Genomic DNA, 22,029 nt, shown 5'->3' with positions numbered 1-22,029 from the left:
CCCACCCCCACCCCCACCGTCTCTTTTTCGCTCACTCTTTCTCCTGGGAGGTCGAGTCACTAATGAGCATCAGAATTTCTGTCTGTCTCGTATAACTCCTGCTAGGGTTTCCAGGAGCACAGGTGCGGTCTTGGTATGTATCTATATGTATGGAAATTGGCTAATCCCTGGGGACACACCGGGGTCATACCGGTACTACAGCAGCCCACGTAAGGATGTGCAGAGGCTCAGCTGGTGGTGGGGAGATCTGTGTGTGTAAATACGCAGAAAGAGAAACCAAAGAAAAAAAAAAAAAAAAAAAAAGACAATAAGACATTTCAGCTGACTGAACCCAGCAGCTGTAAGAGGCTGGTTAAACAGACAAATCAATTTCTGCTCTTATTCGCTCACAGATAAGACGGTGTTTTACAGCACAAGCTTGTCACACATAAAGAGCATTTTCTCTGCGTCGTGTGCTCAGACTCCATATAGGCTTCAAAGACAAGATCCTTCTGTATCTTTCTGTTACATAAGTGCTTTTACAATGGTTACATTGTTGGCTTGCTGATATATTCAGTTCAGAGAAAAGTAACATTGTTAAAAGCTGAAACAAAAGATTTTCTGGCATGTTTGTGTGATAAATGACACAAACCATGGAGGAGCTATTCACTCAATACTATAGATACGAGCTTTGTGGCTAATCATGCGACATGCATTAGTGTGTCTGCGACACTCATAGATAGAGACAAAACTTGCTTATCAAGTATTTACGTTATAATGATCACCATCATAAACTTCACGTATCAAGCATTTCAAAAAAGTGCTTTACATCAAGATCAAATAAGATTAAATTAAACACTAAAAGTACAAATGGTGAAACTGAATAAAATATCCAACAGTACACTAACAGAATAACGACACAAAGATCTTAACATAACATTATAATTATTGCAATTTTTTGTTAAATGTGAATGTAATGACCAGGGTGAATGAATGGTATCATTGAGTGTGTGACTAGTCCCCTGTCATTATGCAAGGTTGGTACTGACATCTGCTGGATATCGTAGGTAACTGCACCAGCAGGGACCCTGATTTCCCCACTGCTCCTCTATTCTGTATAATTTTCTGCCTATCTCCAAATAGCCAGTTGCAGTAGATGAGACACGAAAGGAAACAGTTTTGGGTATGTACTTTCTGGAAGGAGGGAAGTAGGAGCATAGCGTGGCAGCTGGAAATTAGATGTCAGCTTCTAACTTCATAACTACATTACACCATTTTAGCTTCTCTGTCCCATGACACACAAAGCGTGAACTGAGTTTCGTCTGATCAAAGAAACATCCCATCTCTCTCTCATTCTCTCTCTCTCTCTCACACACATACACACACACACACACACACACACACACGGCTCACATACAAGGGTGAGCCTTGTGACGAACACCCTCTGACTCATCACTAAATCAATAAATGAAGCGTTAGCACAGACCTCTCTGTTTGTGAACTGAAGGGCATTAGCAGTGCCTGTGTTTGTGCGTGTCACCCAATCTCTAAAGTTGACCATAAATTAATGTAATTATCATATTATTCTGTAATGACAACAAACAAAAACAACAGCGATAATGTGTGTGTCATAAATCATCTCACAGTGCGCTAGTGACACACACCGGTTCAAAAGACACTAAAACGAGCTGTCAGGATTCCTGGAAAGGCAGAGTTTTCTTAGAAGTCACCACAGCATGAAAATAACAACATCTGAAGCTCATAAAAGCTTATGAAGAAATGTCATGTGCCAGAGCTGCTGCCCCACATGTATATCTTACCTGCCAATGGGGTGCCGAGTCCTTCGGTGTGCTGTTAGGCCGAGCGCGCGGAGCCGGCAGGAGGGAGGTCACACTTCTCCGACGTCCCAGGAACAATGGGCTGTTTTTTCCTGGATCACTGTTGCATCCTCACCGCTGCCCTCCCATTGGTCCAAACCGCCTCACCATTCACCAAGACAGGAAGCTGTAATAAACAAGAATGACATTTTCATCCAATCAGGGGGCCCCGTACCAAAGTGACTCATTTTCAAAGTCACTTTCAAACACAAATCAGTGTTCTCATCTTTTGGCAAAAAAAGAAAAAAATCATAAATTCACACACACACTCACACACAGACACACAGACACACACACGCACACACACATGCACACGCACACACACACACACAGACAAAGTGTCTGTCTGAACAATGAGGACTATTTATGTTATCATGAGTCAGTGACCCAGATGGAAATTTATTTTACAGTGACCCACTATCGCCATCCTGACACAACATGGCATTTAAGTCATCTAACAGCTATTATCCACTATGCAGAAACACGTTTTTTAAGTTTTTTTTCAATGGGTTTTGTAAGCGTTTCATTCACTGAGAATTACCACGTAACCCAGTTCAAAACATAAAAATGACCAAAACTGGTGTCACAAGGCTTTCAGAGCAGCACAGTCCAACCACATGGAAAAGTCATCGGTTGAGGAGTCTCGAGATTTCTTCAGAGGGAGTGTGAATCACTCGCAAACTAGGAGAAAGATGCACGTCTAACACACACACACACACTCTCCAGATGTACTCATCATAGAAGCGAGCATAGCGGTACAAACACAAGCACCCACAAACTAAACAGGGCAGAGCATAACCAGACTACCAGCAATATAAACATGACCATGTGTGCACAAACAGTTTCCCTCCACTCAGATTCGCTGCTGCAGATCCTCTCCACATCCCCCTCAACACGTCGACCTCAGATGTACACACACCACAGTATGTATGCTATGCATGCTGCACTGAGTCATACAGCCACTATAATGCTGACTCAGCCTGATCACATCATGTCACCCCTGGTTAATAGGATACCCCCACCTCTCTCATCCGCTCTCCACCTCTTTTCATCCCACTTAAGCTCTGCCTTTCTTTCTGTTTCGCCTCTCTCTTTCACTCTACTGCCATCCCTCCGCTACGCTGCCGATTGCGAGACCACTGGTGAACATGTTCATAGGTCAAGATGCAGTGTTTGTATTGATCCGTCCACAGGATCACAGTTGGATTCGCGCAGATGAGAGAAGACGAGAAGAGATGCACACACACAGGGGAAGATAAACAGCAACACTCAAATTAACACATGCCCGAGCAGAAATATTAAATACTTCAAACTTAAGTAAAAATAAACACAAGGCTACACTCACCCTCTGCGAGCGTCGGGATACAAAGCATCAAGTGAGTTCGTGTCCAATCTGTATGCTGCTGAGTGCGTCCAGCTGAGTCCCTGCCTTCGCTTCTGTCTACTTCTGCCTGGCAGGCCCCTGAGCTGCGAGCATGTGTATTTCTGTGTGTGTCTCTTGTCTGTCATTCCTCTCCTCTATCACGTCATGCCGCTCTGCTGCTGCCGCAGTACGCCTGCAGCCGTATCCCCGCCCCTCTCTTTCTATTTTGCCTCCCTTCATCGCAGTTGCTATTTCTCTCTCTCTCTCTCTCCCTCTCTCTCTCTCTCTCGGTAATGGACCTGTTGGCTGTGATCCCTCCCTCTCCGAGGTGAAATATAAGCTCAGCCAAGGCAGACACAGGCAGGCCCATTAGCTGGATGAGTGTGGTTTGTGTGTGTGTGTGTGTGTGTGTGTGTGTGTGTGTGTGTGTGTGTGTACGTGTACACGTGCATGGCTGCCTGTATAGTGTGAGTAATACATGGTAATTAAGCAGATGTGGCCACAAATGTGAAAAGCCCAAACCCATCATCCGGCTTTCGAGGCCTAATTGGTGGTCAGAGAAAGCGGGATGAAAAAAGACAGAAAAAAAAAAAAAAAAAGAAGTATTCTAATGATAACTCTGCTGACGACAACACACACAATCACACACACATACATCTGATGTCTTTATCTGTGTCTGTACTCAGTGCACATGTCTGCATGAGCAAGACCCTGAAGGAGGAGCAGCCCATCCATCACTCCTTTAATTTGTCCCACACCTCTAATGAGAAGGGAAGAGAGGGAGCAACAAAGGGGAATAAAGGAGATGCTAAAGAGCAGAGAGGCTGGAAACAGGAGGCAGTGATGGAGAAATCAACACGTGCAGAGAAAACCTTCTTGACGTCTTTACCCCAGATGGCAGACAGAGAGAAACAATACACACCCCCCAGATCTGACCTTGGACCAGACTGTGTGTCCGTCTTCATCAATCACAGACTGTAAAATTCTCATCACATGCGGCCACAGCTCACAGTTTACAAACAGAGGGAAATGTTGTTTAAAGGTAACAGCAGTGAGGCACGCTGCTGGGACTGTCAGTGCTGTTCTGTGTGAGGCCAGGGCGCCTAAAACTGAGATTTTTTTCATTCATGGTAAACACTCAACAGGCCCCAAAGACGTTTTTATCAGCTATTTTGACAACCGGACATCATCTCCCTGTATTTACTCACAGGTTTTTTTGTTTGTTACAAGTTTAACAGAGAAATCTGGTTATTTTGTGGTTTTTCTTTTGTTTTATTTGCTAGTCGATCTTTTCCCCCCACAGTTACATCTGTGTTTCTCTCTGTGTCTCTTATTCTTTCTCCTTTTCTCCGTCTGTTTTCTCTTCTCATATTTCTGCTGAGCTGGCTTACAGTTTGACACACTGACTTAAGGGACGGTGCTGAATATTTAATGAAGATTGTGATACACTAACGAGATCAGACTCACACAATGTGTCTGTAATGCCCCATTTGTACAGCATATATCCACCAGCTTTAAGTACGGTTTAAATCATGTCATGTTCTCTCACTGCGTGTGTCTTTACAGTCTTGATCTTGCGGTGAATTACAGCTCGTAGCTCTCCGGCTGATCACATATTGATCAGGCATCGACTGGCTGTGCTCACACTTGACTTTGTCTGCAAGTCACTGCTGGTTAAATACATAAATAATGGAAAATGTGGCCCAGTTAAACAGCAGCATGCAAATAAATAAATCAACTGATCAGCCAATCATGATAAACTGATAAAAGCTATTAGGACACAGTACGTTTCCCAGAGAGCACAGGCCCCCCCACCACACACACACACACACCACACACACACAAACACATACATACATACATACATACATAGCACATGCATACTGAGCACATACGCGCCCCTCCTCCCTCTTTCCCCCACATACACAGACGTACAGTTCAGTCTGCCATTCAGGCTGTAGCCCACAATCACTGTAAGTGCTCACCTCCAAATACGCACATTAATGCTGAGGCCCCTCGTCTGTTTTTCCAGCTCCCAGGAGATTGAGATGATGTTATGTGCAGCAACCACTCCCAGTACAAAACACACTGAAATGATCTGTTGCTTTGACTCGGTGGCTCATGAAACGGGAAGTGACTTGAAACAGAAGGATTATGGGTAGCAGCGTCCATGAGTCTGCAATGAGTGTGTGTGTGTGTGTGTGTGTGTGTGTGTGTTGAGGGGAGGGGGTTTAATGTCATAGCTAATCTGCTGATGTCCCCCAAGGCATGACCACCACCCCCCCACCCCCATGAGAGACAGACCCTGACAGACGCTGTTGTGACAATGGGACACTTGTATCACTGTCACCCCAAGGGGCATCTGGAGGGATGGAGTGAGGGGGTAGGGGGCGGGTTACTCTAACATGTTGACTGTCTGGAACATGAGGCCTCAGATGTGTAGCTTCACTGAGATGAGTAAAATAAAATAAAATAAAAACACACACACACACACACACACACACACACACACACACACACAAAGAGACAGGACAAGTACTGCATTGATTCAGCTCAGAGGAAGTCACCAGTTCCCTGTGAAAGTTTGTATCTAATTACCACAGTTCTCCATCCACAGTGTACCAGCATCCTGAGTTTGTCTCTATAGTGTGTACGACTGTATGACCGAGCCTCATGTGACTGCACTTGATGGCCTCACTACAGTATACCAGTTTGAGATGAAGCCAGTTAAAGATTTAAAAACCTGACAGTAAAATAAGGAACTACTGTTAAATACAGCAGCACAAGCAGGACACTCATCTGAATATTTTTGTTTTGTTTATTGGCATTTTAAATCTATCCATTCACCCCAGATCATGACATCTCCTTCTTTAATCTGTCATCTTTTTTTACAGCAGACATTTTGACTGTGCTATTTCAAATTATCCAAAGTCTGCTATGAAAAAGTTCTTGGCAAATAACTTGGGATGCACTGGAGGTGAGGTGTAATCATTTCACCATGCAGGAACTAAACAGCGACCTCCTGTTATTTATTACATTACAGATCTATTACAGAGGCTGTTTGTGTTAGGTTCAACAGATTATGATACCTGGAGGAAATGTTATTTCAAAATTCAGTTTGCACAGATTACATTAGAACAGATGTGTTTTTCAGTGTGTGTGTGGTCAAACTGCAGAATTCTTCTGAGAATTTTTCAAATGTTGTTTCATGTGCAGACACCAAATAAATGAACGCGATGCTTATGTTTGATATTCTGTAAGTGGTTGTGTATGTGTGCATTTTGCTGTTTAGATGTGCCTTAAAAGGATTGTTGTAAGTATTGGCATTCCCAGACCAGGTGCAGTATTTTGGGGGCTGCTGGTGATATTTTTCCTCTTTCTGATCCTTTTCAATCATAAAATGTGAATGATGTTGTTAAATATTAAAGCTTATATTAATTGTAGAACTTTGTGTTTGAAGAGTACAATGAAGTGATGGAAAAAAATAAATAATGAATGAATAATGAATGAATCACTATATTCATTTGGATTTTTGGATTGTGGTGAAACACTAATATTAGCACATTTAGTATGGATGTATCATCATTACTAAAGTTATTAAAGATTCCATTCATCCATTTTCCACCAGTTGCCTGGAGGTCCCCGGATAAATCAAGTCTTCAGCAAACACAGACATCTGGTCAATATTTTAGGTTTAACGTAGTCTTTAATTATGTATGAAGTAAATAAAAGATAATAATAATAATAGAAATACTGGAGGAATAGTCTAATTTATATCATAATGTCGATTTCAGTCATACTGCCCAGCATTAGTTGTGATCAGTTGACAGTTGACTGGCATCTTGTGTGCCCTTTGATAAACGCAGCTGCCTTAGGGTAAGTTTCTACACGCTTTCTCCTTTTACAATATCTGCACTGACAAGTTAAACCAGCTTTGATCACAGGGAGTTGAAATTCCCACCCTGTCCCAAAAACAGCACTGACAACAAACAGTCACACATCTTCACAGGTTGCACAGCCGCAACCTCCCTCTGACAATTACCTGTTCTTCCTTTTTCCATGTTATTCTCCGGGTCATGCATGTTTCATTTTTACTGATTGATCTCTCTCTTGGACAAGCAGAAGCCTAAAATGTAAAGATAAAGGCAAAATGCCAATTGTCCTTTTTTAAAGAAGAACTTAACTACATTTTAATTATTAAGTCAAGCAATCACTACGTAACAGGAAGTTTATTGAAGACCACACCATCGGTCTCTATTCATTCTTTCGGAATATTTCCGCACTTCAGCAATAGTCGAACAATAGATGTGGACCTATCAAATACCGCCCCCTGCTGACATTACTTCAAACCATGATTCTGATCTCCATGTTTTCCCTAAAATCTGCTGGAAATCAATATAATTCTGTGTCACTTTTTCTTTCTGACTATTTGAGAGGATTTTCCATCTATTCTCTATTTATTCTGCATTTATTTCACTTCTGTTCTCCTGCCTCTCCACACCCGTCACTAGTCCCTCTCTCCGTTGCCGTCTGAAACAAAATCCAATAATAAACCTTTATCATCCAACTGCCCATCATGAGAAGCCTGGAGCCTGGATGGTTATCTGTATTAAACTGTTCAACTGACATCACTCATTCATGTTACAGCTTTTTCTTGGCATCATAAGGTAAGCTGCATATGAACACATTTAATCATTGCTTCTGAAAATGTACTATACCATTGTACATTGTGCTGAGATTAGAGAATCAAAGAATCTGGCTAATAACCTTTCACTTCACTAACTTATTATTTTGCGTACATTACACCGTGCGTGCTGTATTGCAGGTTATCAAGCAAACAAGGCATCAAATCAATCAGTTCTGTAAAAGGCTTAAAAGAGAAAGAACTGTGGCCAATTCTCATTCGCAGAAGAGGTGTAATCCCGACCCTGTTTCCCAGGGAATCAGAGGCACAAGTCACACCTCAGGTACTGACTCAAAGGGACACCTGCCAGTGGTCTCATGCTACATACAGAGCAAAAAAAAAAAACAACATTTACTGTGGAGAAAGGAAATAAGAAGCACCGAAATGTTGATAGAATTGCTGATAAATAAAAGGCACATTTACTGATTTGTTACAGTGACACTGAATATTGCCCCTTGATTTCCAAAATGTACACAATATCATAAATAGCCTAAATAAAATTGGGAGTTCATCTTTAACATTAAAAGAGAACTCTAGCGACTTAGCATTGCACTCCTATAATAGTGCTGGGCAGCACAACCAGTGATATTACCTGATTTATTTCAAGTATCCTATCCTATATTACCCACAATGCCACTTGCTGACAGTTCAGTCAGAGATTGTGGTGTGTTAATGTAGCTAATGTAGCCTTGAGCCTCAATCAGAGGGGAGGAGTGGGCTGTGGAGGTCTGATAAACTCTCTGACTCCACAGCACCAGATTTATGACGTTTTGGATTGCCTTTACCTAAAATGTAAGTTACTGTTACAATAAAAAATGGTTAATAAACTTTTTAAGGAGTTCAGATTTATTCACTTCACTGTAAATTGCACCATTATTAGATCCTGAGAAGATCATAAGATTATTTTGAATACAGCTGTGTCTGAGTCACATGTGATTCCAGATGATCTTGGATTGCGTCATATGGCGTTCGTCTGTAGCTGTCGTCTTTGAGAGCCAAAAAGTAGAAAATGACAATAAGTCAGACGTCACAGACATCTGTCCAGTGTCTGCCTACGCGAAAACCTTTATTGAAAACTTACTTTGATATTTGTTTAGAGACTTTATCATGAAGTCTGTTCAGCAGATTCTGTGTTGTCTGACCAGCTGCTGTTTTAACACAGCGTCTCCAGCTGAGCTAAAGAGCCTCATTAAGCTTTATATAGGGTGGGAGATGCCAGCCACAGAGATGAAGGTGGAAGTAGTAGACACCACACTTCCCACTGCCTCAACATGTTTTGAGAAGCTGAGGCTGCAGAGGAATTATACAGCATACAAAACATTTCATCGAGATTTCTATGCATGCGCATCAGCCAGTTACAGCAGTTTTGTCTGTCCTTGAAGAGGAATAATGTTCTTAAAGTGTGTGTGTGTGTGTGTGTGTGTGTGTGTGTGTGTGTGTGTGTGTGTGTGTGTGTGTGGCTGTTTCAATATGTATTCTAATCCCATCTTCTATTACCAGTCTTTTTCTGTACAGGTTTGCTTCCATAGCACATTTTACATTTCTTAATGCAAATCTTGATTTTCAGTTCAAAGGTTCAAAAGTTTAATTTATTATTATTTGAGTGATTTATATTAGTATTATTTATTATTTATTCATATGGGAATTACAGTGAAGCTGCATGGTGGTGCAGTGGTTAGCGCTGTTCGAGTCCCGGCTCGGCCGTGGGATCTTTTTGTGTGGAGTTTGCATGTTCTCTCGCCTGAAAAGAAGCTGGGATAGGCTCCAGCCCCCCCGCGACCCTACTAGAGGATAAGCGGTAGAAAAGGGATGGATGGGAATTACAGTGCTGCCCTCCTGATAAAACCATTGTTGTATTGTTAGTGAAGTACATGGTCACTTTAGTTATGAATTACAGGTGGAATTTACAAGAACTGACAACCATAATGAGTAGACTGACTACAGATAGGGCTGCGACTAATAATTGTATTCATTATCAATTCTGCTGATTATTTTCTCAATTAAAATGAAACATGCCTAGTTTATTTGAAGAAAACAGCAAATCCCCACATTGGATATGACGGAAAAAGCTAATATTAAATAAATAAATAAATAAATAAATTCTTATAGTTGCCGATGAATTATCAGGCAATCAACTGACTATTTGACGAATAATTTCCGCTATTTTAAATTAATAATGCCCATTATCTACAACCAACTGACTGCCATTATTGCCCTCCCTGCAGGTAACTTATATCAATTTCTACACAAAACTTCCTAAAATATTTCTAAAAATGCTTCAATTAGAGCTGAAATTATTTTATTTAAGCAAATCAACAGAAAATGAATTGTCAAAAAAAGTAAAACATCTGAAGTTGTCATCTTGGACTTCCTGTTTTCTTACAAAACAATTAATTCAGAAAGTAATCTCCAGATTTAAGTATAATGATAATAACAGTTGCAGCCCTGCATCCTAACAAACAGCAGTAATGTGTTGGTACTGTTAACGCACATACAAATAAGTATCTCACTGTTTGTCTGTAGGCCTTTTTTTTACTGATGTTCAGTTCCCACAATGACCACATGATGGTAGCAGATATCAATTACTGTAGAGCTGAATGCTCATCATCCACTCTGCTCTCTCCGTCTGCATTAGCAAGCAGCTCCACAGTCCATTTCTTGTAATGCCTTCTCATCCATTAAGCATATCTGCGTGGCCTTTAACAGCTAGTCTCCAAAGGTCATTTAAGGTTGTGGTGATAAAGTACAAAGGCTGGCATTTCTTTGACACCGCATCTTATTTGCTGTGTAAGAGGGAAAACAGCTGATTTACCGTCCCGACTCTTCAAACTGATTATCTGTTAAAGGTTAACCTCTAGACAGAGGTAGAGCGAAGAATTTTACCGGCTCATAAGATTAAACTTGGAAAGAGAAGAAAGAGAAATATCCATAGTTAAACAAAATCTGACAACATCAAGAATAATCAGAGGGTCATTCAGGGTCATATGTACTTGCTCTATAGGAGGAGACTAAAGTTATTCTCCCTATATTTCTGTAAACAGTCCTTCTCTCAGGTTTGGATATGACACACTGCATGTGTCTGTTAACCCTCACCAGGCAATTTCAGAATTTGCAGGATGCTTTCAGACAAAGACAGGCAACTTAAACACTATAAAACTGCTTCAGCAATGTGGAACTCTTGTTGATTGTCATGTAAATCTCTCTCACAGCTCAGGAGATGATCTCATGTCAAGAGAAAATGTTACACAAAAGTGTATGCCTTTGTGCTACTTTATACTTTTTCAGCGTATGGTTTATCTTCCTGTTCTAGCACCAATTCTTTTTAGGCATAAAATATTTCTACTGTGCAAGACAATACATAGTTCCCTCCCCATTCACCCTCTCTCTCCCTCTCTTTCTCTCTCTTACTTGCCCAGTCAGCCAGAAACTCAACACACACTAAGTCTGCATACTGGAATGGCAACAACAGAGGCGCCTCCCCTTGGGCACATCTGGAACAGTGGAAGAGCAGAGAAGCACATAGCAGCAGTCTGTCTGAGCCTGTTTCTATCACTGGACAAATAGGACCAAGTCACAGAATTGGATACCGTTCTCCTGCAGGCTAAAGGTGCAGCTCCTCCACCTAACTCCGGACCGGCTGGTTTCCTGAACACACTCTGGCAGCTGCATTAACGCTACTCGGATCGAGGAGTCAAACTTCAGCCTGCCCATCATCACTGACTGACAGCACCCACTAACTGCAGGTAAGTAATGTTAATATATTACCACCTACTTAAGCGTCCTGCTTTCTGTTTGCCTCTATCTAATTTCCTTGTTTTTCTGCCGATGCATGATGGGAAAAACACTCTGCCACTATATAAAAGTACTTTCCCTAAAGCTGTAGTGCAAGGCAGTCCAGAGGAGGCTTCTTTGTTTGAAGAGCTATGGCGTGTTAAAGTTTAAAGAGGTATCACATGCTAGTTTGTCTCAGAAAGAATTCAGTTAAACAGTAACTCAACAAAAACAATAAGACCTCATACAGCACACAAAGATATTTATGCTGTCTGCTTTAAGTGGCAAAATGAACAAGCTGAAAGAGAGTCCTCTGCAAGTCTTACTGATATTAATCTGGAAAGCCTAAATCAGACAGATGTCACATGCATTCACATCAACTTCATGAACGGACTTCCTGATCTGCACCAAGTTTGCGCTCCCTACCTCTCTTTTGCTCTGTTTCATTTGAGCATTCTTGTACAACTCACTGTGTCCCTGCATGCTTAAACTTGCAGGGCCACCATTATCATGTACCACATTTTATCCTCAAGCATACAGCACAAATAACTGAACAGATACCTGGATTATAAGACCAGCAACCATGACCCTCATCTTTCTCAAAAAAACTGCCCCTAGTGCTCTAATACTTTCAGCCTGTTGAGTGAGAATGCTCCTGCCAGTCACGTCAACTCTGTATAGCCTGTCAATATACACTGTCAGATGACGAGTGATGACAAGTCAGAGCAGCCCATATCTGCACGAATCTAAAGACATATTGACTAACTTCCCCTGCCTCCTTTCTGAGATAACATGTTTCGTCATATTCTTCTTCATTTTTTCTCACCTTCTGCTCTACGCACTTTATCCTGGAGCTGGGAGCTTGGAGTTGGGAGTCATTTTCACATCATGACACTCAGCTCCTGTCCAAGCTTCTGCCTTCTTCTTCTTCTGCTCATTGATCGTCTTGTCTTCAAAATTTGCTGTAAAATGACACAAAAGAACGTTATTTGACACTTCTGACTCACCACTTCAATGAGTGTTTTCCTAGCTGGGCTACTGGAAAGCTCCAAAATGATATTTTTCCTCTGGTAAAAAAACATTCCAGACATTTTCTGCTTTTATTGGCATTCACTTTTGTTTCCAGGAATGTAGAATACACAAACTACCAGCCTTTACATAAAATAATCCTGAAAATGCCCATTGGTATCTGTGTGGCTGTTAATATGAATTCTCTCCAGCAGAGGCCTTTGACTTTACTCCATGTTTCACATCCTGTACGTCTTCGGTTTTGTGGCTGGACCGTATTCAGTTCAAAACTCTGTGGCTACGCTAGGTGTAGTTTTTGAGTTGCCTTCAGTTTCACTTTTTGTCATTTTAACTGACTTTGAACCCAGAGCTACGAGACAGCAAAAAGTACAAAGCAAAAGACTCAATGATCAAGCAAACACAACCAAATTATTGTACTTTTTTGTATTTGCTTTTCATTAATTATCTTCCCTTAGTAGCAGCACTTCAATATGGTATGTGATAGACGATGTGCAAATTATTTAATACTTGAGAATCCTGATAAATCTATATGTTAAGCTCTTTTTCTACCATATAAATAATATCTATGTAACACTAATACATTCATACAGAACAAATCGCCTGGGATGACATTCACCTACAATCCAAGAAAATATTCTAAGAGAACTGCATTATTTCTCCTCTGCAGTTAATTAATTCCATATCTCTTTTAAGATTTCACTGTCTGGCCTTTAAATAACCCCCAGAAATAGACTGAAACAGTTAGTGCTTACAATGACAGAAAGGCACAGTGCACTCCACCCAGTGCTTCACTCTGAGCTAAGATTTAATATCATACCATGAGCTCATATTCACATTAAGTACTATTCCGGTGTCAGAAGCAAAGAGGTTATGTTTAATTTGGGAGTGTTGTATTTATTTTTGAAGGAACGGTGAGAGACAGTTTGGTACGTCCAGGTTTCTGTGTGTGAGTCACGGGATGATATAATGAACTGTATATTCTGACTTGCTAAAGCAAAAACATAAGAAACAGGAAGCGTGTCCAAGGGTGATAGGAAATGGCCTAACTTTATCAAACTCTGCACTGCGAGCTCAACTCCACCCTCTGACCACTGAAAAATGAAAAAAAAAAAGAAAAAGAAGCTGACCCAAGTAGAGCTGCAGCTTCTTCCTCAACATATTTCCTGCCTGATAAAACAAACGTGCAATCCAGATTGAAGGGTCCGGTCTGAAGTGAAGCAGAACGAGACAGACGGTCAGGCAGGCAGGGAATAGACGGTGTGAGCCAGGGGCAGGGAGGTGGGAGGGTTTGCACGGTCAGGAATGTGGACACACGAGAATGGACTGGGAGGGTCATGCTGGGAAACACACTGGGTAGTAACAGGCACAATGCCAGGGTCTTCCACATCACACCAACTTAAAGGCTCCTCACAAAGTCACATTTTCCACATTGGCTGTCTTAAGTTTTCAAGAGAGAGCAACTTTCATCAACTTTCAAATAGGAACCCCCCCCCCCCGCTTCTGGCTTGCTGGTCCTTTACAGAAGCCACAGAGAACTGGCAGGAGTGGAATTACAGTCTCTGGGCCTGGTCTGACAAACCCAAAATTACAGGCAACCAAATATGGACGTTTAAATGGATTTCTTACAACACAAGCTCTTGTAAATGTGTTTCCTTGATGGCCACGTAAAGGAATTTATTAGTTTGTTGATCCATTTGTTTTTTCCATTTAAAGGCTAGTTCCACACGTAGCCTAAATTAAAAGGCCTCTCAACCAGGCCAGCCTATTCCCAGTTTTTAACCATCTAAATCACCATCAGCTATCCCTCACTAAAACACAGATAAATAACTCTGGGGTGGACTCTTTGCTCAGGTAGGATTATGGACAATAATAAAAAATTTAATAGTCTTCTACACATCAGACTAATCACAGTGCGTGTGTATTTGTGTGTGTCTTTGTGTGTTTGTGTTGGATACATTACTGCAGGATGCCATTAGGAGGAGGAAACAAGTGTGGCCGCTGTCAGAAGACAGTTTACTTTGCGGAGGAGGTACTCTGTGACGGGCGGAGCTTCCACAGGTCCTGCTTCCTGTGCAGTGAGTAAACTCTTTGCTGCTTCCTGTGATTGTCAGTGAGGAAATTGCTGAATTTCTGACACTTGTCATTACAGTCACAATTAATACTAAACTAATGTGGACTGTTGCTCATATATTCCTAAAGAAAAACACTATAAGAATGATAACTTACCCACACTTACAGTTAAGTGTTTTTTTTTTTTCTGCATCTTAAAAGACATACACACATACCCTTTGAATTAAAAAATTTTAAAGTAACTACATAAATATACAAAATGAATACCGTTAAAAGAAATGTATTAAAATCCATAAAACAAACAAATTTTCTCTTTGCCTCAACTTAAAAAAATGTGTAGGTTCATGGAGTTCTGACTCGAGTTATTTGTGTTGCTGCGTCGTAATCAAACATTCCTGTGATGGAATTTAGATGAGAACATGTCTCTTTGGGCGAACTGTTCCATAAAAGGAAACAGTTAAGCTTATTTCAAAACATGAATGAGCTCAAAAACATGTACACAAATATGCAAAACAAGGGTGTGTGTTTGTGTTTGTGTGTGTTTGTGCGTGCATGCATGCATGTGTCTGTCTTTGTAGTGGTGTGTGGGAAGAACTTGGACAGCACAACTGTTGCTGTTCATATGGATGAAATCTACTGCAAGGCATGCTACGGAAAGAAATATGGGCCAAAAGGCTACGGTTATGGCCAGGGTGCAGGGACCCTGAGCATGGACAAGGGAGAGTCTCTGGGTATAACACATGAACAGTGAGTCACACACACACACACACACACACACACACACACACACACACACACACACACACACACTTCTTGATATCTTTTAAATGCCCTTTATCCATGTTTATGTTCTCTCTCTCTCTCTCTCTCTCTCTCTCTCTCTCTCTCTCTCTCTCTCCATCAGACCCGGTCCTCATCGCCCTACCACCAACTCAAACCCATCCAAGATGGCTCAGAAGTTTGGAGGCTCAGACAAGTGTCCTCGCTGTGGCAAGGCCGTCTATGCTGCGGAGAAAGTGATTGGAGCTGGGAGTGTAAGGACAAACACACTCATGCACGCACAAGCATGCAAAAATGAGCCCGTTTTAAAATGGATCTTCTATTTATTTGCAGTCATGGCATAAGATTGGATGTTTCACCTGTGCCACATGTGGGAAGAGCCTCGAGTCAACCACACTAGCTGATAAAGACGGTGAAATCTACTGCAAAGGTAAAACTTCACTGTCTTCACCTCCTGTATAAGAATGACTGCAGATGAAATCATAGTATTGCTATGCAAGTATAAGGACACCGTGTCTCTGATACTGAATAAGCAATCTTCAACACATACTTGACCTTTTCTTATCAGACTACTGCCATGGGTTGATGTCAAGCTGTTGACTTGCACTGTTGTGCAAATGCGAGTTTAACATTGTAGATGAAAAGGTTTTGTAGTTTTACTGGGTTTGTTTTCTGACTTTGGTCTTTTAATGGAACTGTAATACCATTCCCATACAACAATGTTCGCACTATGAAGTTATGGTTGAGAGCTGCAGCCAATAATCTATTTATTGTGAGGGACTTTACAACCTTTGGTAGCTTTACTTTACTGACTGTTTTCAATGCTGGTCCAGAGTGCTGAAGCCAGGGGGGATGACCCATGTTCATCCATTCAGGCTGCATTAGTCTGAAAAAGAAGTGATATAGGTGATGCACACATCAGTAGTTTGACTACTAAAAGAGCAAGATTGGATGCAATACTAAAACCTCCAGGCTTAACAGACATTTTGGTAAGAAAATGAACTGCTATGTTTTGTTAGTAGCTTGTGAGTGGATGACTGGATTGTAATAAACGCAACAATACAGCAGAGGGCCCACTAACACAGAAAAATATCCTCAAGAACCCAATAACAATATAAGTATCAAAATACAGCTCAAAAGCTTGTTATACTCCGTCCTTAAAATTAAAGATTTTTGTGTATATTGAATTGAGAACATACTGATCATTTTGGCTTGGCACAACAAACTCTTAACTCAAATTTTTTTGCCTCTACCCAGTATTTGTATGGTGCATATTAATTCATTGATATTCACATCACATTTTTGTGAGTACTTACCAGCCTTATACCATTAATTCCTATAAATAAAATTCATTAATTGGCACAAATGGATTTCTGAACAGATCTACTGGGCACAGTGGGGTCTGGGGGCGCCTGGGCCACAGCCTCTTTAGATTTTGTTATAAAGACACAAAACTTAGTTAAGACAACAAAGACAGGCAAAACTATCCCAGAGACAAAACAACCACTTACACAAAAGACACAAAACGATTGCAAAGAGGCGCAACACAACTACAACAAGATGCAAAATGACAACAAAGAGACAAAAAACGACCACAAAGAGATGCAAAACAACAACAACGTGACACAAACCAACTACAAGGAGATGCAAAACAACAACAAAGCGACAAAAAACTACAAAGAAATACTAAACAACAACAAAAAAGCACAAAACACAGCTGAGTATATAACTAATCCTAATCCTCAAACATTCTTCTGTATGATAAAAAGATTTACCTGTTGCAATCCTTCATGTAAACAAATAGCCTAGCTAACATTAGCAACATTATTTAAGCCCCGGTTGGTGCCTCTTATACATCAACATTATCATACATTATCATGGTTAGAAGAGTTTAGTGTTTACCTGCTGTGGATATATGACGGTGGAGGAGAAGTTTGCGGATTAAAAGTAACTTTTGATTTCCTTTTTGAAGACGACGCTAACGTTAGCTTATGAGTCGTAGCATCTGATTCGACAGCTCAGGTAAACTTAACCTACGATACTGAGCTACAGATTCAACGTTTATCGCACCGATTTTCAGATAACCCCCCCTCTCAGATAATCCTTATTTTATTTGTGAAAGCATAAGAAACATCCAATCTGGACTAAACGTTTTTGTGTTTTCAACAGACTGAACCAACTTCAGCATTATTTGCTGATGGCCAAATGGGGCTAATTAAATGGGGCTAGCTGGTTCTAACTCATGATGTGAATTGTATGACAGGACATGATGTTGATTCCGAAGCGTGGCGCCTTCTGACATTATTCTCTGTCTTTCAGGGTGTTATGGCAAAAGCTTTGGTCCCAAGGGATTTGGATACGGATTGGGCGCCGGGGCGCTGGCGCACACGCAGTAGAGCCGACTAGTTTCCACAGCACTGCGGTACAATCTTCTTCCTGCAGAGGGCAGATTGCTGCCAGTAAACATGTAGGCTACCTGACACACGCTTGATTAAAAAGCTGCTTTATAAACTCTACAGTGGAAAAGATGCCACCATCTTAGTCGCATACAAGTTAAAGGTGTTTAATTCTGCTTTTATATTAATCTTGACCCATACATCACACTTAATACTGAAGTATCTATCTATTTAGAGCTGCTTTGATGATTTGCACTATCTGGTCTAACTGAAATGTATCATCCTCTTATTCTCTTGTCGGGCTGTTTTTCTCTCTCCAAACGAAATCTCGGTATCACAAGATTCACAACATGTTGCCTGTTTTTATGTTATGCCTTCCAAACAGCATGATAATAAATACAATGGAAAAGAAATAATGATTTTAGTGCCAGTTTTTTTCTTAATTGGTGCAAACTTACATAAGAACATATGAGTGAAACTATATATATTTAAAGAACGCGGAAGTAATGTAGTTTAGAGGGCGATGTTGTGTGTGTTTCAGTTTCAAGGAATGACACGTGTTCATTCCATTCCTCACATAACACCACAGTGACACATCATGCTGCTGGGTCTGCATAAGGTAAGTCTAGCATCTTGTAAGAGTGAGGGAATTACCACTTCACTCCACCCACAGAGCTCATCTGTCACATTAAAGCCATGTTACCATGAAGGATGTGAAAAAAAAGAATTGGCCATCGATTTGCAATCGTTAACCTTTCCTTCATACAGCACGGCGGGGAAATGAAACCTTAGAGGAATAAAAGTTTGGTATGAAAATGTGGACATTGTCTCCACTTAATTTTACTTTTACCATAGTTATGTTAAGTTGCCTTTCAGCATTTTCAGACACACCCACTATTATTTCAGGGTATGTTAATGTTGTATCTATATAGGCAACAATTGGAAATGTCTGTCCCCAGCAGTTCCTTACTGACACATTAAACCAATTAAAAGTAACGATCAATAATTGACCTATTAATTATCATTCTATATGCTCAGTAAAAGCATGTCTTCCTTGCATTTTGTTTCTCTCTCACACAGTCAAACATTACAACATTTGACTTCTTATCCACCCTTATCCTCCCACACACATTCCAGCTCTCAAACAGAGACAGGAGAAAGCTGCTTGTCATAAACACTCCTTGGAGCTAAAAGTGATTTAACTTATTTCTTTAAGTTTAGTCATAGTGACAGGTGCGAGCTTGTGTGGTTGGCAGCTTTTTCTGGGCAGGTGCCCCGAGACATAAGTGGGAGGTGGGTAAACCCACCGACCTGTATTTCAGTTAACACATAAACACCACACAGAGTGCTGTAAAACACACACGCGCACGCGTAGGGAATTTCATAGACAGGCCGGATCTCCTGCTGTCGTCACCGGGAGGAGGCGGTGTGGTTCCAGTTTGTGGGGGGAAAAGGTCCACAGAGGAGCCGGGCATGTTCAAACATATCCACGCAGACCAGCCTACCAAGCTCCACGGTGCGCTGTCATTGCGCACGGATTGGATCTATTCACTGACAGTTTTTGTGTAGGCTGCCATTACAAATGCTATAGCTTCAAACTGATATATTTTTTACCTGGTGGACTTTTAACACTGATAACACATGAGATATTTAATTGATTCATCCTGAGGAACACCACTGCTGGACACTTCCTAAGTTTGGGCTCTGTCTCAGGACTGTGGCTCAGGCTGGCCATGTCTCTCCCGGTGAAAGTGATGAGAGACGGGAGGCTGGAGAAGCGCAGCAGCGGGCTCCTCCAGCTGTGGAAGAAGAAGCGCTGCGTGCTCACCGAGGAAGGACTGCGCCTGCACAACTGCAAAGGCGGCGGCGGCGGCGACGGTGATGCTCCGGGCTTGGCGTGGAACTCCAAAGCCAAGGAGCTCCGCTTCGAGCGCATGGTCACGGTGGACTGTGTGGAGTACAAGCGGGGGCTGGTGTACTTCACCGTGGTCATGGCTACGGGGAAGGAAATTGACTTTCGGTGTCCGCAGGAAGGCACGGCGTGGAACGCGGAGATTGCCTTGGCACTGGTGCGCTATAAGAACCTGCAGGCCATTCAGACCGGGAGGAACCGACACCTGTCCACAGCACACCTGGGCAGCACAGGGGAGGATGTGGAGCTCTGAGGTAAGGGAAGGTGAAAGGTGAAATACACTGGGTTTGTAATAGGCTTTAAGATTAAGATTTCTCTTCCATTTAGTTAGTGCTGTATGAAGGCTTAAATGTTATTAATTTTGGGGTTTTGGAGATTGAATGTAACACCACACCCTCCAGTAGCTGGAATGTCTCGTGTTCTTTCTCAGTACCAACTTTGAGACTGGCAGTCAAACTCATGTCAAAGCATCACTGAAAACCCTCAAAGGAAAAGGTAAAATTGTCCCCACTTCCTTCCAGAGGTTTTCAACCATTTGCCATCAAAGACTCAAAGGCTCCAAATAGTGCAGCAGTGATAATCTCCTCCTCTGTGGTAGAAGAGGTGCTAATAGCTGAAACAAGTTGGTGAGGCGATTGGATGGAATGAAAACATCCAGACTCTTGGGGATGAGGCGGCACATGGCTGAGAAGCCCCCAAGCCTCGGGTTACAATCATGCTAAAGGTTATTTACAAGTTGCACTTCAGTGTTTAGATGTTCCACTGTGGAGTCAAAGTCATGTCAATGTTTCCTTACCACGGTCATCATCATCTGCCTTGACTGCACCACAGTCTTCTTACGACACAAACCCACTCTCACTTGAGGACATAATTACGATGCAATGTGAGCCTCCAAAATAACATCTGCCCGCCTCTCCCTCACTAGGCAGCCAAGTATTTTTAAACACACACAAACACACACACACATGCACGCACACACGCACACACACACACACACACACAGCCATCTCTTATGTATTTAACTGACATGAAGACGATTGAGCACGTGGTGTGAACAGGGCCGAGTGCCCCATGTATCTTTTCAGCTTCTCAATATTTAGGCTGTTGTCATACGACGACAGTGTCATGTGCTGAAAGTGTGAGCTGAAATCTCAAATGTTCATGTACCGAGTGTGTAAGTTTGAACTATGAGCTCACAGTCCAGGAATCCACGCCGATGCTTCCTTAAGAGAGCTGCAGTAGTCAAGTGCCCAAATTAACTTAGTAGCCGTGGTAACAGTGTGATATAACTCACTACAAATGCACTTTGTCGTGACACCATCGGCTGCCATCAGTGTCCAACATATAAAGTAACATCTGAATATTAAAAATCTTTCCTTTCTTCCTCAGGCCTTTCTATTTCCCCGGGAGTGAACCAGTCAGAGTGGTGAGGGGTAGAAGACGCCAGATCCACCGGCTTGATTCTGTGGTGCACAGCATGATGGGATATACAGAACGGCCAACAGCTATTACGGATTAATGGACTGAGAGCAAGTGCTACAGACACTCTTGTATTCCTATGAGCGTAATCACAATGTCACACAAAGCATAGGAACCTGAAGTACTGTAAGCATGGATGTGTTTTTTTTCTGTCATTGCCTGACAGAAAGGAGATCACTGCATAAGGAAAAGATCCCTTTTGGACAGAAACTATGGAGCCGGGACACTGTTTACACCTGTACCTTGTGCCTGAAACAGGAGTCATTTTGTTTCTTCAGTCTTACTTTTGATGGAAACTCATCGCCAGTTGACTGGCTTTGAAAACTTTATAGACTGAATAGATTTGCATGTTTTTTTTAAAGCTGAACATGAAGAATAAGTATTTTGCTCATATTATTATATTCTATATATTTGCTGCAACCGTGTACAGTATTACATGCTCAAAAATATAAAATAAATCTTTTCAGTAATCACAAAGTACTGATATTTTTCACTTGAGTTCATATTTCTGTACAAAGCTTCATTACTCATATATGTCTCTTAGTGCGAAACAGTCAGTTGCAGTTTATTTTAGGTTCAGAGCATTAATTGCTAAGCTTGCCTGTTTGCAGTTGTGGTGTAACCTTGCTGTTATAGCCTCTGGAAAATACACACACCCCAGACACATAGACACACGCACTGTGGCCAGG

General features: G+C 41.6%; 3 protein-coding genes across 6 annotated transcripts in view; 2 read left to right on the top strand and 1 right to left on the bottom strand.

Moving 5' to 3' along the window:
* The window catches only part of LOC111668986 (neuron navigator 1-like), an 87,574-nt gene extending 85,618 nt beyond the window's left edge, over positions 1-1,956 (bottom strand). For all 4 annotated transcript variants that reach the window (XM_087178976.1, XM_087178977.1, XM_087178978.1 and 1 more), the window contains exon 1: positions 1,800-1,956. The gene's annotated coding sequence lies outside the window, so the exon portion shown is untranslated. The remainder of the gene's footprint in view (positions 1-1,799) is intronic.
* A 9,389-nt stretch (positions 1,957-11,345) lies between these two features.
* LOC111669022 (cysteine and glycine-rich protein 1-like) lies at positions 11,346-18,365 on the top strand. The gene is made up of 6 exons (XM_023425241.2): positions 11,346-11,646; positions 14,669-14,778; positions 15,352-15,520; positions 15,678-15,807; positions 15,887-15,983; positions 17,873-18,365. Exons 2-6 carry the CDS (start codon positions 14,670-14,672, stop codon positions 17,947-17,949), a joined length of 582 nt encoding a protein of 193 aa, XP_023281009.1. The 5' UTR covers positions 11,346-11,646; position 14,669; the 3' UTR covers positions 17,950-18,365.
* A 969-nt stretch (positions 18,366-19,334) lies between these two features.
* Positions 19,335-21,817, top strand: phlda3 (pleckstrin homology-like domain, family A, member 3). Its single transcript, XM_023425243.2, has 2 exons — positions 19,335-20,115; positions 21,251-21,817. The coding sequence occupies exon 1, from the start codon at positions 19,683-19,685 to the stop codon at positions 20,112-20,114; it is 432 nt and encodes a 143-aa protein (XP_023281011.1). The 5' UTR covers positions 19,335-19,682; the 3' UTR covers position 20,115; positions 21,251-21,817.
* The last annotated feature ends 212 nt before the right edge of the window (positions 21,818-22,029 follow it).

Source organism: Seriola lalandi, unplaced genomic scaffold, assembly GCF_002814215.2.
Source record: "Seriola lalandi dorsalis isolate HSWRI2012SDOR001 ecotype SW California unplaced genomic scaffold, Sedor1 jcf7180002054767, whole genome shotgun sequence".
NCBI classification, from domain to species: Eukaryota; Metazoa; Chordata; class Actinopteri; order Carangiformes; family Carangidae; genus Seriola; species Seriola lalandi.
This window is presented reverse-complemented; position numbering and strand designations above follow the sequence as displayed.

What these genes read in the sequence shown, in the direction of transcription:
- LOC111669022 (XM_023425241.2), top strand. Translation starts at nt 14,670, where the DNA reads ATGCCATTAGGAGGAGGAAACAAGTGTGGCCGCTGTCAGAAGACAGTT. An exon ending in CTGGGTATAACACATGAACA is followed by an intron (nt 15,521 to 15,677) that starts GTGAGTCACACA and finishes TCTCTCCATCAG; the next exon opens with ACCCGGTCCTCATCGCCCTA. An exon ending in CGGTGAAATCTACTGCAAAG is followed by an intron (nt 15,984 to 17,872) that starts GTAAAACTTCAC and finishes TCTGTCTTTCAG; the next exon opens with GGTGTTATGGCAAAAGCTTT.
- phlda3 (XM_023425243.2), top strand. Translation starts at nt 19,683, where the DNA reads ATGTCTCTCCCGGTGAAAGTGATGAGAGACGGGAGGCTGGAGAAGCGC.